This window comes from Sminthopsis crassicaudata, chromosome 2 (assembly GCF_048593235.1).
Source record: "Sminthopsis crassicaudata isolate SCR6 chromosome 2, ASM4859323v1, whole genome shotgun sequence".
Lineage (NCBI taxonomy): Eukaryota > Metazoa > Chordata > Mammalia > Dasyuromorphia > Dasyuridae > Sminthopsis > Sminthopsis crassicaudata.
The window spans coordinates 89,856,770-89,875,227 of NC_133618.1; the positions used below are offsets into that span (position 1 = coordinate 89,856,770).

Consider the following 18,458-nt stretch of genomic DNA (forward strand, 5'->3'; position numbering starts at 1 on the left):
TAGTTCTAGTTTCTTGTTACGTAGCAGCACATATATTGATGCATATGGGCAAAGATAAAGGGTTGATGTAATCTTGATATCTCATTTTGCTAATTGATTTCCATGAAGATTTGACAGGAGAAGAGATACTATACCCACTACTATTAAAATAATAATATCATATATACATATACTAGTATTAATAATGCCCTCAGCTGGTACAACCATCTCTCTCTTCTGCCATACTCTTGTTCCCATTTCTTCCATGAAATATTTGTATAAAAGTAATTTGGGACACCGTTCCTGGGCAGCCAAAATTCTGACAACAAAGATTGAGTTAGATTTCCTTGTCGCGTTCTCTCATCATTACTGTTCATGATTATTCCCATCTTACAGACTGCCCCGCGATGGCAGCGTGGATGCCTCCCTGGGCGGCTGGAAGCCTGAGTGGTGGTCCTGAGGGCGTGGCGGGATGGGAAGCATGATGGAGCAAATCTGCTGTTGCTGCTTGTCAGTGTGGAGAGTCACTTTTCTGCCCAGAGCCTTTATTTCCATCCTTGTAACATAGGAGAACGGGTCTAGAAGATCTTTTAAGAGACCTTTCAAATCCTAGGTTTTAGGGTCCTGCAAAGCATCATAGGTCCTCTCCTTTCCTCAGGAAAAATGGTTCAAATCCCATCTCTGGCATTTACCTTTGTGACCTTGGACAAAGGTCTGATTTAAAGAAAAGGCCTAATCTTTGGTTTCCTTGTGTGTGAAATGGCGGTAAAACTTCTTGGGTAAGTGTTCACCTGTGTTATGATGGTTAAATAGAATAGAGTATATGCTAGGAATCGCTTACAAATCTCAAAAGACAATCTGCAAATGCGAGCTCTCCTGCACCTCCGGGGAAGCCTCGATTGTGTCTGTGGGATGGGCTGGCAGTGGGACCTGGAGACCTGCTAGGAGTTTCCAGGGACTGTGGTCCCAAGCCCCAGGGGGGGATGGAGGCCCCGGGGGAAGGGGGACCGTGGTGTCTCCATGCCTGTGGGGAAGGACAGTCCCTTTCCATGCCGTGGCCTGACGGGCATGTGTCCTTGGTCCCATCCAGGCCTGCCCCAGGGCCACCTCAGGACTGGTTGGGGGCAGGCTTCTCCCCCTTGCTGCTGTTCCTCTGTCTCTGGATGCCGGCCCTAGGGAAAGCAGACTCCTTTGTTCTGAGGGGCCTTCACAGGAGGTCAGAAAAGCCGAGGTCTGGTACTTGCTCAGCACGCTCCCTGATCCTCAGGACAAGCCCTATCCCACGACGGCATCGGGGCTGTGGGGGGGTGGATCGGGGAGGGGGCCCGAGCACCTCTGCCAGGGGGTTGCCATTCAGGGTGAGAGGGTGGGTGAGGGTCCTGCTTCTCTAAGGAGAGGAGAGAGCCTGCTTAACACACTGGCACGTGACCTTCAGTCACCATCCGGGGGGATTCCTCGGGAGCTTGCCAGAAACCTGAGGGTCCTGTGTCTGTCCTCCCTGCCCTTCCATCTGGAACAGCCTCCCCAACTCCCAGGACAAAAAACCTCGGGCCATTTTCCCCTGGACCAAGAGCTCTGTGCCCATGTGCTGCCTGGTCCCCTGAAGAGGTTCCTGGGGCTGGTGAGACACCCCCGGCCTCCCTGCTTGCTCTCCAGGCCCTCCTTTTCCCTCCTTTACAGCCTTTTCGCGGGAAATTGGGAATAAAAGATATGAATGGGGGAAGTCCCCAGACAAAGCATGTTGGGATGAGCAACTTGTTATTTGGAGAAGGACACCCTGAGGCCCCACGACTTCTAGCTTGCCCAGGTGTGACAGGGCCATCAGGAACCGGGGCTCTCCCTCTCCCCAGAGCGGTGTAGGTCTCTGGAAGGGGAGAGACCCTGAGCCTGGTGCCGTTCAGCAGGGCAGACACGCTCTTCTGGGGAAACTCACCCAGCCCCCGAGATGGCAGAGAGGGATCCGGACACTCCTCAGCGGGCTCCTGCCTCAGAGGACAGGAAATGGGGCCAGCACTCACTAAGGCAGCCTTGGGCAGGAGGGCCCAACAGAACTCCTTCCTCAGGATCCTGGCAGAAGACTGGGTTCAGGGGCCCACCCTGGTCCTTAGGGGACTACTGGAAGGTGATTCCCCTCTCTGGGCCAGAGATTGTTCCTTTGTAGATGAGAAGTCCTTCGGTCCTGGCCTCCCCTGGGCCCCTCGCTTGTCTCCTAACAGACCCGCCCCCAGGCCTGGTCTCCATCCTCCAAGTTCCAGCTCCTGCACCGTCTTGACTGTTTTCTCCTGCTCTGTGGCTCTCCAGCCAACAAAGCAGATCTTTTTGAAATGGCTTTTGTGAGGATCAGGGCCGCCTCGATGTGAGCCATGAAAAAGCTGTTCTTCGGCCGTCCCTCAGCCCCGTCCCTCACTCACGCCAAGCTGCCTGCGTGTTGTTGCCTTACTCATCATCGCTTCCTCCTGCTGCCCCGACCTGGCTCTTCCTCTCCTCACGTAGGCACATTTCTCTGCCTGAGCCGTCTTCAGTGCTTGTGTGACATGTCCCAGGTTGGTGGCAGATGTGGCTAGGGCCTAGGTCAGCCCCGCTCAGACATTCTGCTGTGGCGTTAAGACTGAGAAGTGCTTCTGCATCTTTGCCACCAAAACCAAGTGATTTTTGTGCTTTTGCTATGTTTCCTCTCTCCATTTAAGCTCAGTGACCCAGAGTAGCATTTGAACCACTCATGTTTTTTCCCTTAAATTCAATTTGGAGCCCAGGGCGCAACTTAACCCAGAGACCTTTGTTTTTCCTCTTGGCAGCTGGAAGAGGCGGAGCAGTTTGCCATGATGGTCATCGACCTGCAGGACAAAGCTGGGGAGTTCCTCCCCAAAGGCTATCTGGCGCTGGGTCTCACCTACAGCCTCCAGGCAACAGACGGTAAGTGAGGCAGGTGGCCTGGCAGGCGGCACTGAGCAGCCGGGGGCTGAGAGCTGGCTCCTGGCAGAGAGGAAGCTCAGTGGTCTCCCAGCCCCCTCAGGCAGAGCCCCCTTTTGTAACTCTCCAGGCCCGGTTCTGAAGGGAGCTAGGCCGACCCCGGTGACTTCCACCTCCATGTCTGATCCTTCCGGGTCAGGGTCAGGCTGGCTCCCGGCCCAGGGCTCTCGTTAAAGAGGAAGAACTGCCTGGGCCATCCTCCCTGTGGGTTAGCTTGCGGTCCAGAATACGCGGCTGAGCCGTGGCTTACACATGAGACTTCCTAGTTAATGCAGTGCCATAGAAGGGCCCTGTTGCCCCTAAATCCTGTGATGAGGAGACTATTCATTTCACAAAAAGAGGACGATATGTGTGATGGGATTCAGAGACAAACCCCTTTAGAAACTCGCTTCCCTGATGCATTTGAGGTGGGTTTGATTCACCTTCCTTTTCCATTGAGCTTTTGAGGAATCCCCCCTCGTCCCCATCCCCATCTCAGTCTGAAACGGCCGCATCCTAACGGTGCTGGGCCCCGGGGCTCGGCCGCCTCGTCGCGCTCCTGCTTCTCCGGCTCTCGGCTCTTTCTGGGGCCAGGTGTAGCTTGAATACTTCGTAATTGCTTACTAAGCAATCAGTAAAAACCAAGTCGAGTCAGTAGGCACCGAGTGTCCTGAGCTAAGCCCTAGAGATACACGGCAGGCCCTGGGGAGAGCAGAGGCCGCGCCCCCCAGGGTCCTGGCCGAGCCCGTTGGGAGCCCCGCACCTGGGGGAGAGACAAGGCAGGGCGCAGGGTCAGCGTGGCCAGAGAAGCCGCAGCCGGACACGGGGAGAGCCGGCTCAGATTCCACCCCTGGCCCTTTTGGTGCCGTCCGAGGCAAGTGGCGCCTCTGCGCCTCAGCTACTCTTCCTGCGGGCGCTGAGAGGACGGAGATGTCCGTGTGGCCTTCGTCCTGAGTCCGGGGAGACCGGGCCTGCGAGGATGGTGACGGGGCAGAAGACCAGAACCCTGGCTGGGACAGGCTGGAGGGAGAGGGAGGCGGGGAGCTTCTTTCTAGGGAGAGACTTACAGCCCTGGCCATCAGGAAGCTCTAGCAGTCCCGATTCACCAGCGGGAGTGGGGGAGTCGGCAACATGTCGCTTTTGCTCGTGTCTCAATGATTCTTGGTCCTCCCAAATAAGACTGCCGGTCCCTGAAAGAACTCGGGTTATGTTCTAGGCCGGTGCAGCAGGAGTGGAATGGGTCACTCAGGGTTTTCTTTCATGCTTCTCTCACAGCAACACTGAAATCCACACAAGACGAATTGAACAAGAAAGCTCTGGAGACGCTAGAGAGGTAAGGAGATCTAAGGGAAGGGAGAGGGAAGGGGGGAGAAAGACGAGCATTTATTAGGCGCTGACTGTGTGCTCAGCAGTGTGCCTAGCGCCTTAGACATTTTAGACCATTTGACACTCTCCTAGAGCAGTGTTTCCCAAAGTGCGGTTGAAAGATGCCTAGGATCCCCAAGCAGAAGCTGTTTTCATAATAATACTCACATCTTAATTTCTGATATTAATATCAATAGATATTTCACATAAATAACAACTATTTAAAATCCTCAATAATTGTTTGAATGTAAAAAGGTCCTAAGACCAAACTGTTTGAAAACCACCGCCCGAGATATTTTTAATCACTAGTTTCCCTTACCTTAATGTAGCCCTTCATACTTAAAAAAATTTTTTTCAATACCCTTTTCTTTCATTCTGTCTTTTGTATTATCTTTCCAAATGTATCTTTCCCCCTCTACTACCTTTGAGTCATCCCTGTTGATAGTTAAAAAGAAAAAAAAAACTATTCAGGAAGAACCAGCAGGTGTATCAGCTGAGAAGGACAATGGAGGTAGCATTTCCCAGCCCAGAGTCCTCGGCCAAAGGAAGGCCCTCACACGATCCTCGCGGTGCTGCTTTCCCCCTCCCCCACCCTTTCCCACTGCCTTGCTGCTTTAGCCTGTGCTCTAGCACACACACACACACACACACACACACACACACACACACACACACACACAGACTGTGGGGCATTAAGGAGCCACAGGAGGGGCATGGGGCCCCCCCGGGCCTTGAAGTTCGCAGGAACAGGATGGGGAGGACTTTACAGGAGAGGGACCGAGAAGTGGATCTCCTGGGTTTCTTCATCTCCAAAGCTGCGGTCCCATTGCCCTCCATCCTTGTGTCCTCCCTTTTCTCTCTTTTGGCTCTCCTTATCATCTCTTCTCCTCTCCGCCTGCTCTCCTCATCCTTGTTACTGTCTCCTATCTTCTCCCGTCCCCAACTGATGCTGGGATCAGACGAGGACCTCAAGCCCTCCTTCACATGGTTGGGGAAGTTGGGGCCCGTGGGCAAGTTTGTTTTGCCTTTGTACTTTGAACAAGCACTCGGGGACCAAGTAAACTGTTACTCCTGGCTGCCAGAAATGTTCCTGTCCCCAGGAGCCCAGCTGGGGATCAGAAAGGGTCAGGGAACTGTCCCTGAGGTCAGTAATCCTGTCCATCCGCCCCCTCTCAGCTTCCTGGAATGGGTTTTTTCCATTGCTTATAATCCCCCTCCGCAGCTGGGCTTGCTGGGCACTTGAAGGCACAGGTGCCGGCTTCCCCATTCCTTGGCCCCTCGCCTGAACCAAGTTGGAAACATCTGCTCTGCAGAGGAACCTGGCTCTGGACTCCCTCTAGAAGGAGGGAGGCCGGCGGGCAGGCAGGGCTGAGGTTGCCACCCCTTTCTCTCTGTCTTCCCTCCCCAAGTCCGCAGCCCTGCTGATTGCCCTTCTCCCGGCTCCTACTGCACTGAAGCGGGTCCCTCGGTGTTCGTTCCACTCTGCAGCTAACTGATCATATTCTCTCTTGTGTTTTCCTCTCATTGCTTCATGTTTGGGTCTTGCCCACCCAAGGGGACTCCTGAGGGCAGGGACCAGGCAGGTGCCTAGAACAGGATTAAGTAGATAGGAAGCATCTCACACACACTTGTGAATTGACTGACACGTTCTGTTCCTCCCATACAGAGCTGAGAGCCTGTCCCCCAATGACCATCAGATCATTCTCTATGTCTCCCTGCAGCTGGCCCTTGTCAGACAGGTAGGTTGTGTGCTTCGTGGTGGCTGGCCCGTGGGCACTGCCCACCCCCTCTCCGGGGCATTTCAGGTCCTTATTAAGCGTTTGTTTATGCTCTCACCCTATGTCTTTGGCTTAGCATTCTCCAGGAGTCTCAGGGGAACACAGTGACCTGGCAACAACCCTCCTCCCGAGGCAGACCTCTGATTCTTAGCTTGGGCCCTTATTCCGCTGGAAAGCTTTTCCTTAATCTTGGGATGCTGATTTGAGAGCCCCCGCTCCTGGGATCAGGGATAAATCTCTGGAGCTAAGCACTGGCATTTCCTCTGCTGATTACATTCTCTTGGCAAGCCTGGGGCTCACTGTGGTCAGTGCTCTGCCATCCACAGCCCTCCTCAGACAAATCCTTTGGACTTTTCCCGGCTGATTAGGTGCACAAGCATCCCCTCGCTTCTCTCAGACAGAAGCCCAGGCCTGGGAGGGCCCACGCAGCAGGTTCCGATGATTCCCTCTCTAGGTGATTTAACTGTGCCCGAGCCCTGAAGCCGGGGTCCTGGCTCCTTGGACCATGCTGTCTGTCTCTGCCCTGGGTCCTCTTCTCCCTCGTTCTCATCTCTGTGGCTCCTTGTCTCTGGCTCTAGTTCCTCTGTCCCTTTTCCTGTAATTGCCTCTTTCTCACTAGTCTCTATCACTCTCTTCTCCTCCTCTGCTCCTTTAGGCCCTCATCCTTCCCTTCTGATGGCACCCTTCTTCTGGCCTAGGGTTCTTTCTGGACCTCTGGCTCTGCCCTCCTGCTTGGCTCCATCCACAGAACAGGATTCTGCTTCAGGGCCCCTCGAGCCAGATACCTGAGCCTGACTTATTTTTAGCTCTTTGTGAAACAGCCAGTTTGGCTAATGATGAACATTGGGTGATGCATTTTTTACTCTCCTTAATTATTCAGCGTTATCTCATGTGGCATTTTCTGTTTCTCCCAAAGGACACTCCCTGAACCCCTGCTCAGAACTTTTCAGTCTGGTCTACACTGGCCTTTCCCTTCCTAGGACCTAAAATCCCAAACTAGGCTCTGGGTATCATTTGGCTTCCCTGGAAAATGTCTAGAGCCCCTTCTGAGGAAAGCAGAGGGAGGTCTGTAACCAGCTTGGGGTGAATAACAGTATTTCATAGAACACAATCTCCAAGTCAGATTCAGGCCCGGCCGCAGCCCCAGGGCATCCGGCTCCCAGGTCCATGTACCTCCTTGTTAGGCATCCCAGAATTCTGGGGGCAGCGGCAGAGAGCCCCGGAGAGTTGGTGCTGAGCCCTGCTGCCCTTTTTCCCTCTTTGTGACATCTGTCCCATCCCCCCTGCTGGCCTTCCTCCTCCCTCCCTGTCCAAGTTTTCCCCAGTAACTTCTTTCACACTACAAATATAAAATGAAAGTGACCAAAAACAGCTTAGACTATGAACCCTGCTAGTGGGATTTGCATTTTAACTGGGATCAAAGTCAAAAGCCAGAGATATGAAATTTTGATGGAAAGTTATCTCAGGTATTAACCAGACAATAGATAAGGACTCTCTTTGGCAATCAAACCTTAGAAAATAATATTCCATTGAGCTGATTGTGCATAAGGCATTTGATCTTGATCTGTAACACATTCGGAATCCCAGGCAAGCTACTGGTGCTTTATTTTTAATTAATAAAACTTAATACCTCCCACCATTTAAAAAAAAAAAAGAAAAAGAAAAGAAAACTCAGACTCTTGCAACATATATAACGAGATTGTCTCATTAGTCATATCCAAACAATATGTGTTTGATTCTACACCGTGAGTCCGTTGCCTGTGTCGGGAAGCTGGTCTAACCTCATTCACCAGTCCTCTGGAGTCATGATTGATGATTGCATTAATCAGAGGTCTTAAGTTTTTTCCAAAGTTACTAGTTTTACAGTATTGTTATCTTATAAGTTGTTTCCCTTGTTCTGCTCTGTTTCAGTTTAAAGGGAGTTTCCCAGTTTCCTCTGAAATGGTTTCCTTCATCATTTCTTATGGCACAATAGCATCCTGTTTTATTCATGGGCCATAATTTGCTTGGCTATTTCCCAGTTGATGGGCATTTCTTGCACCCTAGTTTCTAGTCTTTTGCCATTACAAAAAGAGGTATCAGTATTTTGAACATATTGGGTCCTTTTCTTCCTCTTTCTTTGGTCTCTTTTGGGGGAATGAGCCTTCTGGTAGTCTTGCTGGGTCACTTGTTCAGATTGCCTCTGAAATGGGCAGAGCAGTTTAAAATTCCTCCTACCTCCTCCAGAGCAGAACTCTTGATAAAAAGAAACCAACCCCCATCTCTGCTGACAGCTCCTTGTCTGTTCAGGGCTGTCACCCAGCCTTCTTGCTCTCCAAGTCCATCCTCAGGAAGCACTGATAGGCAGCTAGACAACTTGAGCCCTGAACTCTTGGAGTCAGGAAGACTTGAATTCATCCCTTTCCTAGCTATACCACACTAGGCAAATCATTTATCTTTCAGCCTCCATTTCCTCATGTATAGAATAGAAATAATAAAAATAGCACAGCCTCGCAGAGTCTGTATGAGAATCAAGTATTTTGCAAATATTATAGTGATATGTAAATACTAGTGTCTATACAAGGGCCTATTGAGCTAAATAATCTGGTCTTTCTTTTTCTAATATTCTATGATTGACATTATCCTGCCGTTGTCAAGTAGATAAATCTGTTGTCCCTTCCCTCCAAGAATGATTTAAATCATACTAAAGACAAAAATGGGTTGAGGAGTTTTCCACCATCATCATATATAGATTATTCTTTTTTTTGATCCCTTCAACAATTATGTAAAGTAAATGCTATTGTTATCCTAATGTTACAGATGAGGAAACTAAGGCAGAGATTAAGTGACTTGCCCCAGGGTCATCAAGCTAATTAATTTCTGAGGGCAGGATTCAGCCCCAGGACTTCCTGCCTTCAAATGCCAGACTCTCTCTCTTGCCATCCAACTGCCTGGATGGCATCTGTAATTGAGAATGCTCTGATCCGGTTCTTTTTTGTTAGAATAATGACAATCAAATCCTTCTCACTGATACTACAGGTAGCACAAAATACTTTTTCAGTTCATCAAATGTTATTAAACCTCTACTGTGCTCAATACTTCAATCAAATATTGATACCAAGAAATCAAGTGTGCAAAAGAGATGGGGCTGGAAAATGATATGAGAAATTCAATTCAACTTAACAAATATTTATTGCACACTTAGACTTGTCGAACTTGTCTTATGTGTAAGACATATTAAGTTCTGAGGATAAAGTTATGTAATATAGTCCATCCCCTCAAGGAATTTCCATTCTACTAACGGATGCAACATATACATGCAGATAAATAAAGTATAAAGAAAATTGAGGCATATGAATGCTGTAACAAGTGGTGTTGAGGGCGGTAGCCCCTTGATATTCCTTGTTTGATCTCCAACTTCCTTTGGGACTTGGACCTTTGATACAAGATCTGGTCAAACTAGTTTGGGCTATCTGAGCTGGCTGAGGTTTTACAGCCCCCATTCTAATCTGCTCAAATAGACCAAATGCCAGCAGGAAATTCCTTTTTGGGAAGAGACTTCTGTCTGTCCTCGTACGGGCCACCAAATGATGAGGAATAAACTGTGGTCTAAACCGAGATGGGTCAGTTCCTTTTCTCTCTCTCCTTCCTTCCCCAAAGTAACCAAGGGCGAGGTTGGCAGCAAAGGAATTTGCTACTTAATGCTGTATGGAAACATAGTCTATATTGATTAGAATGGAAACACCGGAGAGCCGGTGGGCAAAATGGCTGCAATGGTACAAGGCCAATTTTGCAAAGAATAGATTTTTGAGGACTCTGTTTTATACAAGAGCACAATCATTCAGATGCAGTGATGTAAGGAGGTTCCGGAGAGTGATGTAAATAAGATAAGGATTCTCTTGTTATCTTTTGGGGACAGACAGAGGTCTCTTCCCAAAAAGGAATTTCCTGCTGGCATTTGGTCTATCTGAGCAGATTAGAATGAGGGCTGTAAAACCCTGGCCAGCTCAGATAGCCCAAACTAGTTTGACCAGATCTTGTATCAAAGGTCCAAGTCCCAAAGGAAGTTGGAGATCAAACAAGGAATATCAAGGGGCTACGGCCCCCAACAGTGGGAGTATCAAGGAAGGTCAGGTGGAGGAAGTGGCCCTTGGCTTGAGCCTTGAAGGAAGACAAAGACTCTTTAAGAGATTGAAATGAGGAGGGAGAGCATTCCAGGCAGGGTTGAGTGGCCTGTGTGAATGCCTAAAGTGAAGATTGAGGAATTGTTAGTGTAGTTTGACTGGAACGTACATAAGTACATACATGATACATGTACCTATGTACATAAAAGGCAGCCTTCTTACATTCTTGAAAGCACACTTTTTAGGCACATTGCCTGTTCTGTAATAAGGCTGGCTCTGATAGAAGCACTGGGCTGCCACCAGCTGTATGACTCTTCACTTAACCATTCTAGATTTTTATCATCTGTAAAATGGGAACATTGGACAGGATGCAATGATATAAGTGACTCTAGCTCCAAAATTCTCTGATTCCAGTGGGATGAAGTATTAAGTACTGAGAGATTCAGAGGGGAAAAGTGTTGGCTTGAAAATTCAAAAAGCGAGATTGCAGTGTGAGCTGAATGGTCAAGGACAGCTTCGCGGTGGAGATGAGACGGGAACCTTGAAGCCCTCTGGGATTTCGATAAGCAGATGAGCTGAAAGCAGGCACTCCAGGCAGCATGAGCAGAGATGCAGGGAGAGGGAACTTTTGGGGGATAGGGAGAATGTTTCTGAAGACACAGTGCTAATTAATTTAATAAGCCGCCGATTCATTTTTCATTTTGTTGTTTGTGGAAATTTACTTTCCAGTTCCACTGGGGGATGTGGAGCTTCTGTGTGATGGAAGGCCCTGAGCCCTGCCAGGAGTCCTTAGCTAGCACTCTACTCTGCCTGCAGAGGCGAGGAAGCTGGAGCAGCAAAGGGAAAGCCCTCCACCACTGGCCCACCTGCCAAAAAAACTCAAAGACAATTTCCTTGAATCAGTCCCTTAGGATAATGAAGGAATGGAAGCAGTAAGTCAGTGTGTACTATTGTTCAGTCCTTTCAATTTGGGCTTGGCAAAGATACTTGGAGTGATTTGCTATTTCCTTCTCTACCTCACTTTATAAATGAGGAAACTGAGACAAAGACTTGCCCAGTGACATAGCCAGGAGGAGTCTGAGTTCAGATTTGAATTCAGGTCTTCCTGGCTCCAGGCCTGCTGCTCTATCCAGAGCCAGCTATCCCAACATTTACTTGGCCTAGCATTGCACTGAGTTCTGGGTACACAAAGAAATATAAAAAACATGACTTGTCATTAGGAAACTCCCATTCTAATGGGAAACATGTAATTAAATCAGTATATAAAACTTCTGTACCAAGTGACATGGAAGACTATGTTTGAGAGAAAAGCTCCAGCTGTTGGCAGGGCTAGGAATGACAACCTGCTGACAGTAGCATTTCAGCAGAGTCTTGAAGGGAGCCCAGGATTCTTAAAAGCAGGAGAAGATTCTGGGGATCCCAGATACCTGATGCAAAAGCCGGAGACAGATCTTGGCCACTAATTGCCTGTGATCAGTAAATCACTTATGAGATTAACTTTTTACTTTTCTTTTCCTTGTTGTTGTTGTTTCAGTTGTGTCTAACTCTTCATGCATTTGGGATTTTCTTAGTGAACCTACTAGGATTTTTTTTTTTCCATTTCCATCTCCAACTCATTTTACAGATGAAGGATTGAGGCAAACTGGGTTAAGTGACTTGCCCAGAGTCATAAACTCAGTGTCTGAGGCCAGATTTAAACTTGGGTCCTTCTAGTTCCAGGGATGGTGTTTGCTATTCATTGTCACCTAGCTGCCTTAACTACTTAAATGAGGGGCAAAATCAGTCAGATGTGTAGGTGAAAGAGAAATATCTTTCTCAGGGTCTTTTTATCTGTCCCTTCTCCCTACCTCCTATTTTGGTTCCTGTTTTCAAGTCTGAGTTTTGAAAATATGTTTGTCTGGAATTTCAGGAAGGAGTGGTTTGAGTACTACCTTACAGATAAGTCTCAGTCCATGTTCAGTATTTCCATTCTTTGTACTATTTCCAGGCAAATTTAAGTTGATTTTGAAGATTTTACATGTTTTGATGCTAGGCTGCATTTAATATATGACATGAAAATGTTTTCTAGTTCAGGGTATTGTTTAGTTTTTTTCCTAAATATAATCATAGATGAAGCCTTAGTTAGAATGAAAGCCTTAAAAGGGAGGGACCACAGATAAGACACTCCCCAAAATGACTGTGTCATCACTTATAAACAAAAGCTATTCCTACCCCACCAGTGAAACACATTGTGTTGCCCTCCCAGTAGAAGACAAACTCCTTGAGAGGCAGGGGCTGTTCTGAGGTTTTTTGTCTTTATATCCTCAGTGCCTTGCTTGTAATAGGTACTCAATAATTGTATGATGAATTGAATTTTAAGTAGGACATATGCTGATTTGTTTTTTCAGCACTGAACGAGCTGTACTTCCGTCCATTGTGTGTATCCCCTCCCATCTTGACCAGTTTGCCAGATGACTAACTAGGGCCAGAGTAGCAGTGAAATAGGAGGGGCTGGACCTGGCCTCTGACATCATTAAGGCCCTTTTCTAACTCACTGGAGTCATGGGGACCATGTGCGAGGAATGTCACTGGGTCTGTCACCGTGTGTCCACTTAGGTGTGAGGGTGATGGATCTGAGGCTTGTGTAAAGTAGTTTTGTAGAATTAGCAGGGGCATAAACATGGGGTCCCCCTCTGGAAGCCTGCTCCGAAGTGCCTGCAGCCAGAACAGAAGACCTGAAGAAAACGGTCTAGACAGTACTTGTTCTGAAGATCTGGACTTTTCAGGGTGCTGCAAGCTCTGTCGAGGGCAGCCGTGGGTTATGACAACCATGACAGGTGCTGTCTCAGGGGCAGGGTGCTCAGCAAGAGACACATCCTGCCCCGTCCTATGATGTACAGTTAGTTCTGGGTATCACCATTTACAGGAAGCACCCAAGATGGACAAGGACTGAAAATTCATGCCATATAGACATCTCTGGAAGGAGCTGGGATGGTCAGCCTGCAGAAGGCAAGACTACAGAAAGGAATGTTATAGCTGTTTTCAAGTATGCAAAGGACTATCTTGTGCAAGAGGGATCAGGCTTGTTTTTCTTGGCCCCAGAGGGCAGACCTAGGAATAGTGGGTGGAAATTGCAGAGTCTCATATTTAAGCTTGATGTAAGGAAAACCTTGCTAATTAAGCCATCCCAAAATGAAAGGGGCAGCCTCTGGAGAGGGAATAGCTACTTCCTCACTTGGTGAACTTTAGTGAAAGGCAAGAATAGTTTGTCAGGTAGGTAGTAGAGCACAGCTTTGTCAACTACAAGTAGGATTGGATGATGTCTGAGTTTCCTATCAACTCTGAGAATTCAGAACTCCATGATTCAGTGAAGGCTAGAAATCAATTTAGTCTTTTCCAGTTTTGAGTTTCTTCCTTGTTCCAACCTATCCTGTATGTTCTGTCAACTGACTGTTGAGACATTTTGATCATTGTGACCCCATTTTGGGTTTTCTTGGCAAAGTTACTGGAGTGGTTTGTCTTTTCCTTCTCTAGTTCATTTTATAGATGAGGAAACTGAGGTAAGCAGGGTTAAGTGATCTGTCCCAGGATCAGACAACAAGTGTCTGAAGTCAGATTTGAATTCAGGAAGATGAGTGTTCCAAATTCCAAGTCCTACTGGGCCTAGCTTCCCTCTAGTCACCAGACTAGTCTTCCTAAATCACTGTTTCAATGGATTTTCTCCTCATGGACCTATAGTAGCTACCCATAGCCTGTTTTGCCTAGCTCTGCTTCCTCCCTAAATTTAAGGATGCTCCTTGCTATCCAGCTACATCCACTGCTTCCCAAAATGTACCTTCTCCCACAGTATGCCAGTTTATTTTTTTACTCTTCCATTCATGTCATGTTCTTTTTCCCATCTTTGCATTTCTGATCATGCTACTCCCCCTCCTTAGAATGCTCTTCTCCCAAATCCTCCACATCTTCCAAGGCTTAGGTTTGTGTCCCATCTCTTCCATAGAGGTATCTTTTGCAGCCTAAATAAATCTCATTCATTGTATTTTATAAATTATATTACTATAATCTATTATATTACTACAATCTATTATATTTTACTTAATTATTATATCTCACATTTTTTCAGCCATCGTTCTTTAGCTCTAGAATGAGTTACAACAGGAACTAAAGCTGAAATGAGTGTCATGCCTAATATCCATCAAATACTCCCCAGATCAGAGATGCAGGACACAGGAGAGATGATAGGAATATTTAAAGGTATCTGAAGAAGAAAAATACTTTTGGAGGGTCAGTGTGAGGCAAAATGAAAGATCTCAGCTTCAAGGAGTCACTGATCTCCAGCACAACAGGGCTGAAAACTTTAAAAGCAGATTGTATCTGAGGATGTGAATATAGGACTAGTTATGGTTTAAGATAGCCTCCTAAGTGTCTGGGTACCAACTAATAAGGAAGAGGAGAAAGGGAAGCAGACAGGATTGCTCCTCATGTTGAGGCAGTTATCAAAATATTTTTTTTTAAAAATCAGGCCCCAGGTTAAGAACTATTAAATGATCTCTTCATGTACCTCTTCCCTCTAAAATATTTGGTAACTGCATTTCAGTATAATTGGTTTCCTTTATACTCTGATGAGTTTTATGAATTTGAAAACATTCTTCAGAGAAGGGGTCTACAGGCCTTGAGAGACTCAGGCTTTTTGCATCTTGGGCACTGAGGCAAAGAAAGGCTAAGTGATTTGGACAGAATCACAATTAGTAAAAGTGTCTGAGATAGGATTTGAACTCAGGTGTCTTGCTGGCTCTAAGCCCAGTGTCCTCCCCACTGGACATCACTCCACATGAGTGTCAGCTCCAGAAACTGGAGGTGTCTGACCCAGAGAATGGAAGATGTAGGGGGCTCGATGGCTCTTTTCAGGGATATGAAGAGCTCTCGTGGAGGAGAGATAGAATAGTCCTGTTTAAACTTAGAAGGCAGAAGAACTAAGAGCACTCAAAGAATCTTGGAGGAAGGCAGATTTTAATTTAATATCAGACAAACTTCTGTCGCCATTGGTGCCATTTAATACCTGTGGGCTGCCTTGTGTCTCTCTTCTTCCTCCTCCCACCCCCCCACTAGAAGGCTTCAAGGAAAGACTAGATGACCGTTTGTTGGGGAGAGAGATTTCTTGTTCAGAATGTTGCTTTCTCATCTTGTTTCTCTACCAAATATTTACCAGGTGCTTCCTATGAACACAGCACTGTGCTATATTTGGAGGGAAAGAGAGCGGCAAAGACATAAATGTGATCTCTCTTCCCAAGGAACTTCATTAAGCAAATTTAGAGCTATCATTCCTTGTCCCTGATGACTTCATCTGGATCCCCTTGGAGGCCTGGGCCTGTGTCCTGGGGAGTTGTAGCCTCTGGGGCAGAGACAGTGAGGTCTGGGGCCGGGAGGGAAGACCACAGCGAGTGACTTTTCCCCCTCCTACAGGTCTCTGATGCCATAGAGCATCTGCAAGAGGCTCTGAAGATACACAAGGATGATGTCCACTGCCTACACCTCCTGGCGCTCCTCTTCTCAGCCCAGAAGCACTACCAGCATGCCCTGGACATCATCAACATGGCAGTCACTGAGCACCCAGAAAACTTCAAGTGAGTGCGAGCCCTGGCTGAAACTGCCCAGGCCCTGTGTGTTTTTCTTCCAAGTCAGAGGCTGCATAAACACATACGTTTCTAGCACCCCCTCCTCTCAGCTGCAAGCAGAGCCCTGGCCGGGTGCTCTGAGGGAGGAGAGAGGGACGCGCAGAGCAAGCACAGCCGTCTCCTACCTTTTAGGGGATTTTGGCTGGCCAGGGAGACAGGGCCAAGTGCACAGTGCGCCTGAGCACTCTCACAATACGGTACATAAAGGGATCTGTGTCCAAAGGACTTCGGCCACAGAGAAGTCAGTCAGGGAGACAGTGGGTAATTATATACACAAAGCTAGCAGCCCACAAAGATCCTGGCGCTGGGGCAAGCACTCACTTGTATTTGACAGAAAATTGCTGGATAAACGTTGAAGGAACACAGCAGAAATTAGGTTCAGACCACTATCTCCCACCATGTATTAAGATAGCTCCAAATAGGTATGGGACATAGCTACAAAATCGTATCCTAAGCAAATTCGAGGGATAAAGAAGTACCCAAAAGTGTGGGGAGCACTGAAAGCCCCCAGGGCTTTGGGTTGGGTGAAGTTTACGGGGTCTGTCCCCCCACCTAATGTTATCTGATGGAATTTGCCCAGTAGTAGGGCCAGGATCCTTCCCGGGCCCTCTGACGCTGGCACTGCCAGCACTGTCTGCACTACCCCCGTTCTCTCCCCCCAAAATCTGCACTTAGACAAGTTCACATGAGCTGCTTTGGGTCACGTTTTGCAGTGATAGAACAGCACAGAGAAATGTTTGTGACAGAGCCAGACTGGAGATGCGGCCCCACAGACTTGATACTTCCGCCTTCCCTGAGCGCCTGCCCCTACCCTGTGCCAGCTTGATGTAGTTCTTCATCCCAGGCTGTTCTGGAGGATGGAGGAAAGCATCTTTCCTACTCTTCCTTCTGAGGGGCCTAAGCACTGGGCCTGAAGTCAGGAAGACCCGACTTCAAACCCAGCTTTAGAGCCCTCCTGGCTGTTTCACCCTGAGCAGATTTACTCACCTCTGTTGTCTGAGTTTCCTTAACTATAAAAGGGGGAAAATAACAGCACTTACCCTTCACAGGGCTCTTATGAGGATCAAATGAGGTAATGTTTGTAAAGCACTCATTGCGGAGCCTCGCACATAGTAGATGCTACAAATGCTTTTTCCCCCTGTCGTTGCGATCATTTAGTTCTGCTTGAATGTAACAGTGAGATTTCCTTGATCCCTCACTCTCTCTCCCAGAGTTAATCTTCAGAGAACAAGCTCTGAAAGCCAGTGGGGACTATAGGGTTAATTGCTTTGGGATGCTAAAGGGGAGAGAATTTGGGGGGGAGAAAGAGTTGTTTGGGGGAGTGGTGTTGGACATCATTTCATGGCTCTTACACCCGGAAGAGGAAAAGATGTGTGATTTGGGATATATTCCTCAGACCCTGATATATTGGACATTGAAGCCTAAAATAGATAAATTTGGAGTTCCCTTGGAAAAACAGAACTAAGGCGGCTCACAGAACTTAGAGCACTTCTCTCCGACAGTCAGAGCCTGGACTCGCTACTTTGTGGCTGTCACCTATGAAATGGGAGGAATAATCCAGTCAATCAAGGTATTTTATTAAGCAATCTCCTGTGAGCCAGGTACCACAGTGGACCCGGAGACAGAAGTACAGAGAATGAGACCATCTCTCCTCTCATGAGCCATGGACCCTCTTACTGCGAACCTCCTAAAGTGGCTGGGGGGCACCCTTTGTCAAGTGCTGTATCAGTAGGAGTTCTCACTCTGAGAGGTAGAAATGTAAGGAGACGTAGATAGACACCTTCCTAAAAGGCGAGCTGTAACAGCTCTGCAGGCGTTTGCTCCCTAACCTAGTGAGATTCAGTCTGGGGGGGGGGAGCCTCTAGACTTCAGGGGCCAATTTGAATCTTTGGCTGGAGGGAGAAGGGGCTGCCTCATGTGACCTTCACATGCCCTTGTATGTCCGTAGCACCATTGCAGTGTGCTTTTCTAATGTCACAGGAAGCTGGGGAGTGGAAGGGGCGGGCTTACTGACAATGATCAGAAATATGGAAAAACTTTGAGCAGTGAAAACGGAGTACTCAGAACTGGGTTTTTCTCGAATTAAATTCTCTGGGAATTTTCTTTTTTTGAACCATGCTTTGGTTATGGCGATGTCTCCTAGACATTAACTAGGTCATTGAGCATGACTTGGCCCAGTGGTGATAATCCTGAGTGGCCCCAGGAGGGTCCCTCAGCTCTGCCCCAGTCCCAGTTTCAGAGATGACCCCCTTCATCTCCAGCTGCAGGCGGAGCCCCAGCCCTGGCCATAGGCTGCTCTCCTGGCCCCAACCACTAGCCGCTTGCTCCTCTGCGTTTTAGCTTCACGGTTCACCCCCGCTGCTCTCCAAAGGGATCTCCCGACCTGGGGCCCGCCGCTTGGCCCCTGTGCACTGGGATTCAGTCAGCCTCCCCTCCGTGCTTCACCTAGGTCTGGGCCCTCTCCCGCTTTCCTGCTGCCTCCACGCTTGTCCTCTTCAGTCTCCGTCGCCTTTGCTGGGCCTTTGTCCAGGTGCTGTCCCGGGGCCTGCCCTGCTCTCTTCCTTCTCTGCCGGCTCCCATGGACACGGTCTCCGAGCAAAGGATTCTGGGACCCCCTTTCTAACCTTCCC

The 18,458-nt window shown here is 48.1% G+C and overlaps 1 protein-coding gene across 1 annotated transcript in view; it reads left to right on the plus strand.

The window, feature by feature from the left end:
* TTC7A (tetratricopeptide repeat domain 7A) overlaps positions 1–18,458 on the plus strand; it is a 169,166-nt gene that overhangs the window by 97,947 nt on the left and 52,761 nt on the right. The window contains exons 12-15 of the mRNA XM_074286770.1: positions 2,775–2,892; positions 4,204–4,261; positions 5,960–6,032; positions 15,617–15,777. Coding sequence (XP_074142871.1) covers positions 2,775–2,892; positions 4,204–4,261; positions 5,960–6,032; positions 15,617–15,777 — 410 coding nt within the window. The remainder of the gene's footprint in view (positions 1–2,774; positions 2,893–4,203; positions 4,262–5,959; positions 6,033–15,616; positions 15,778–18,458) is intronic.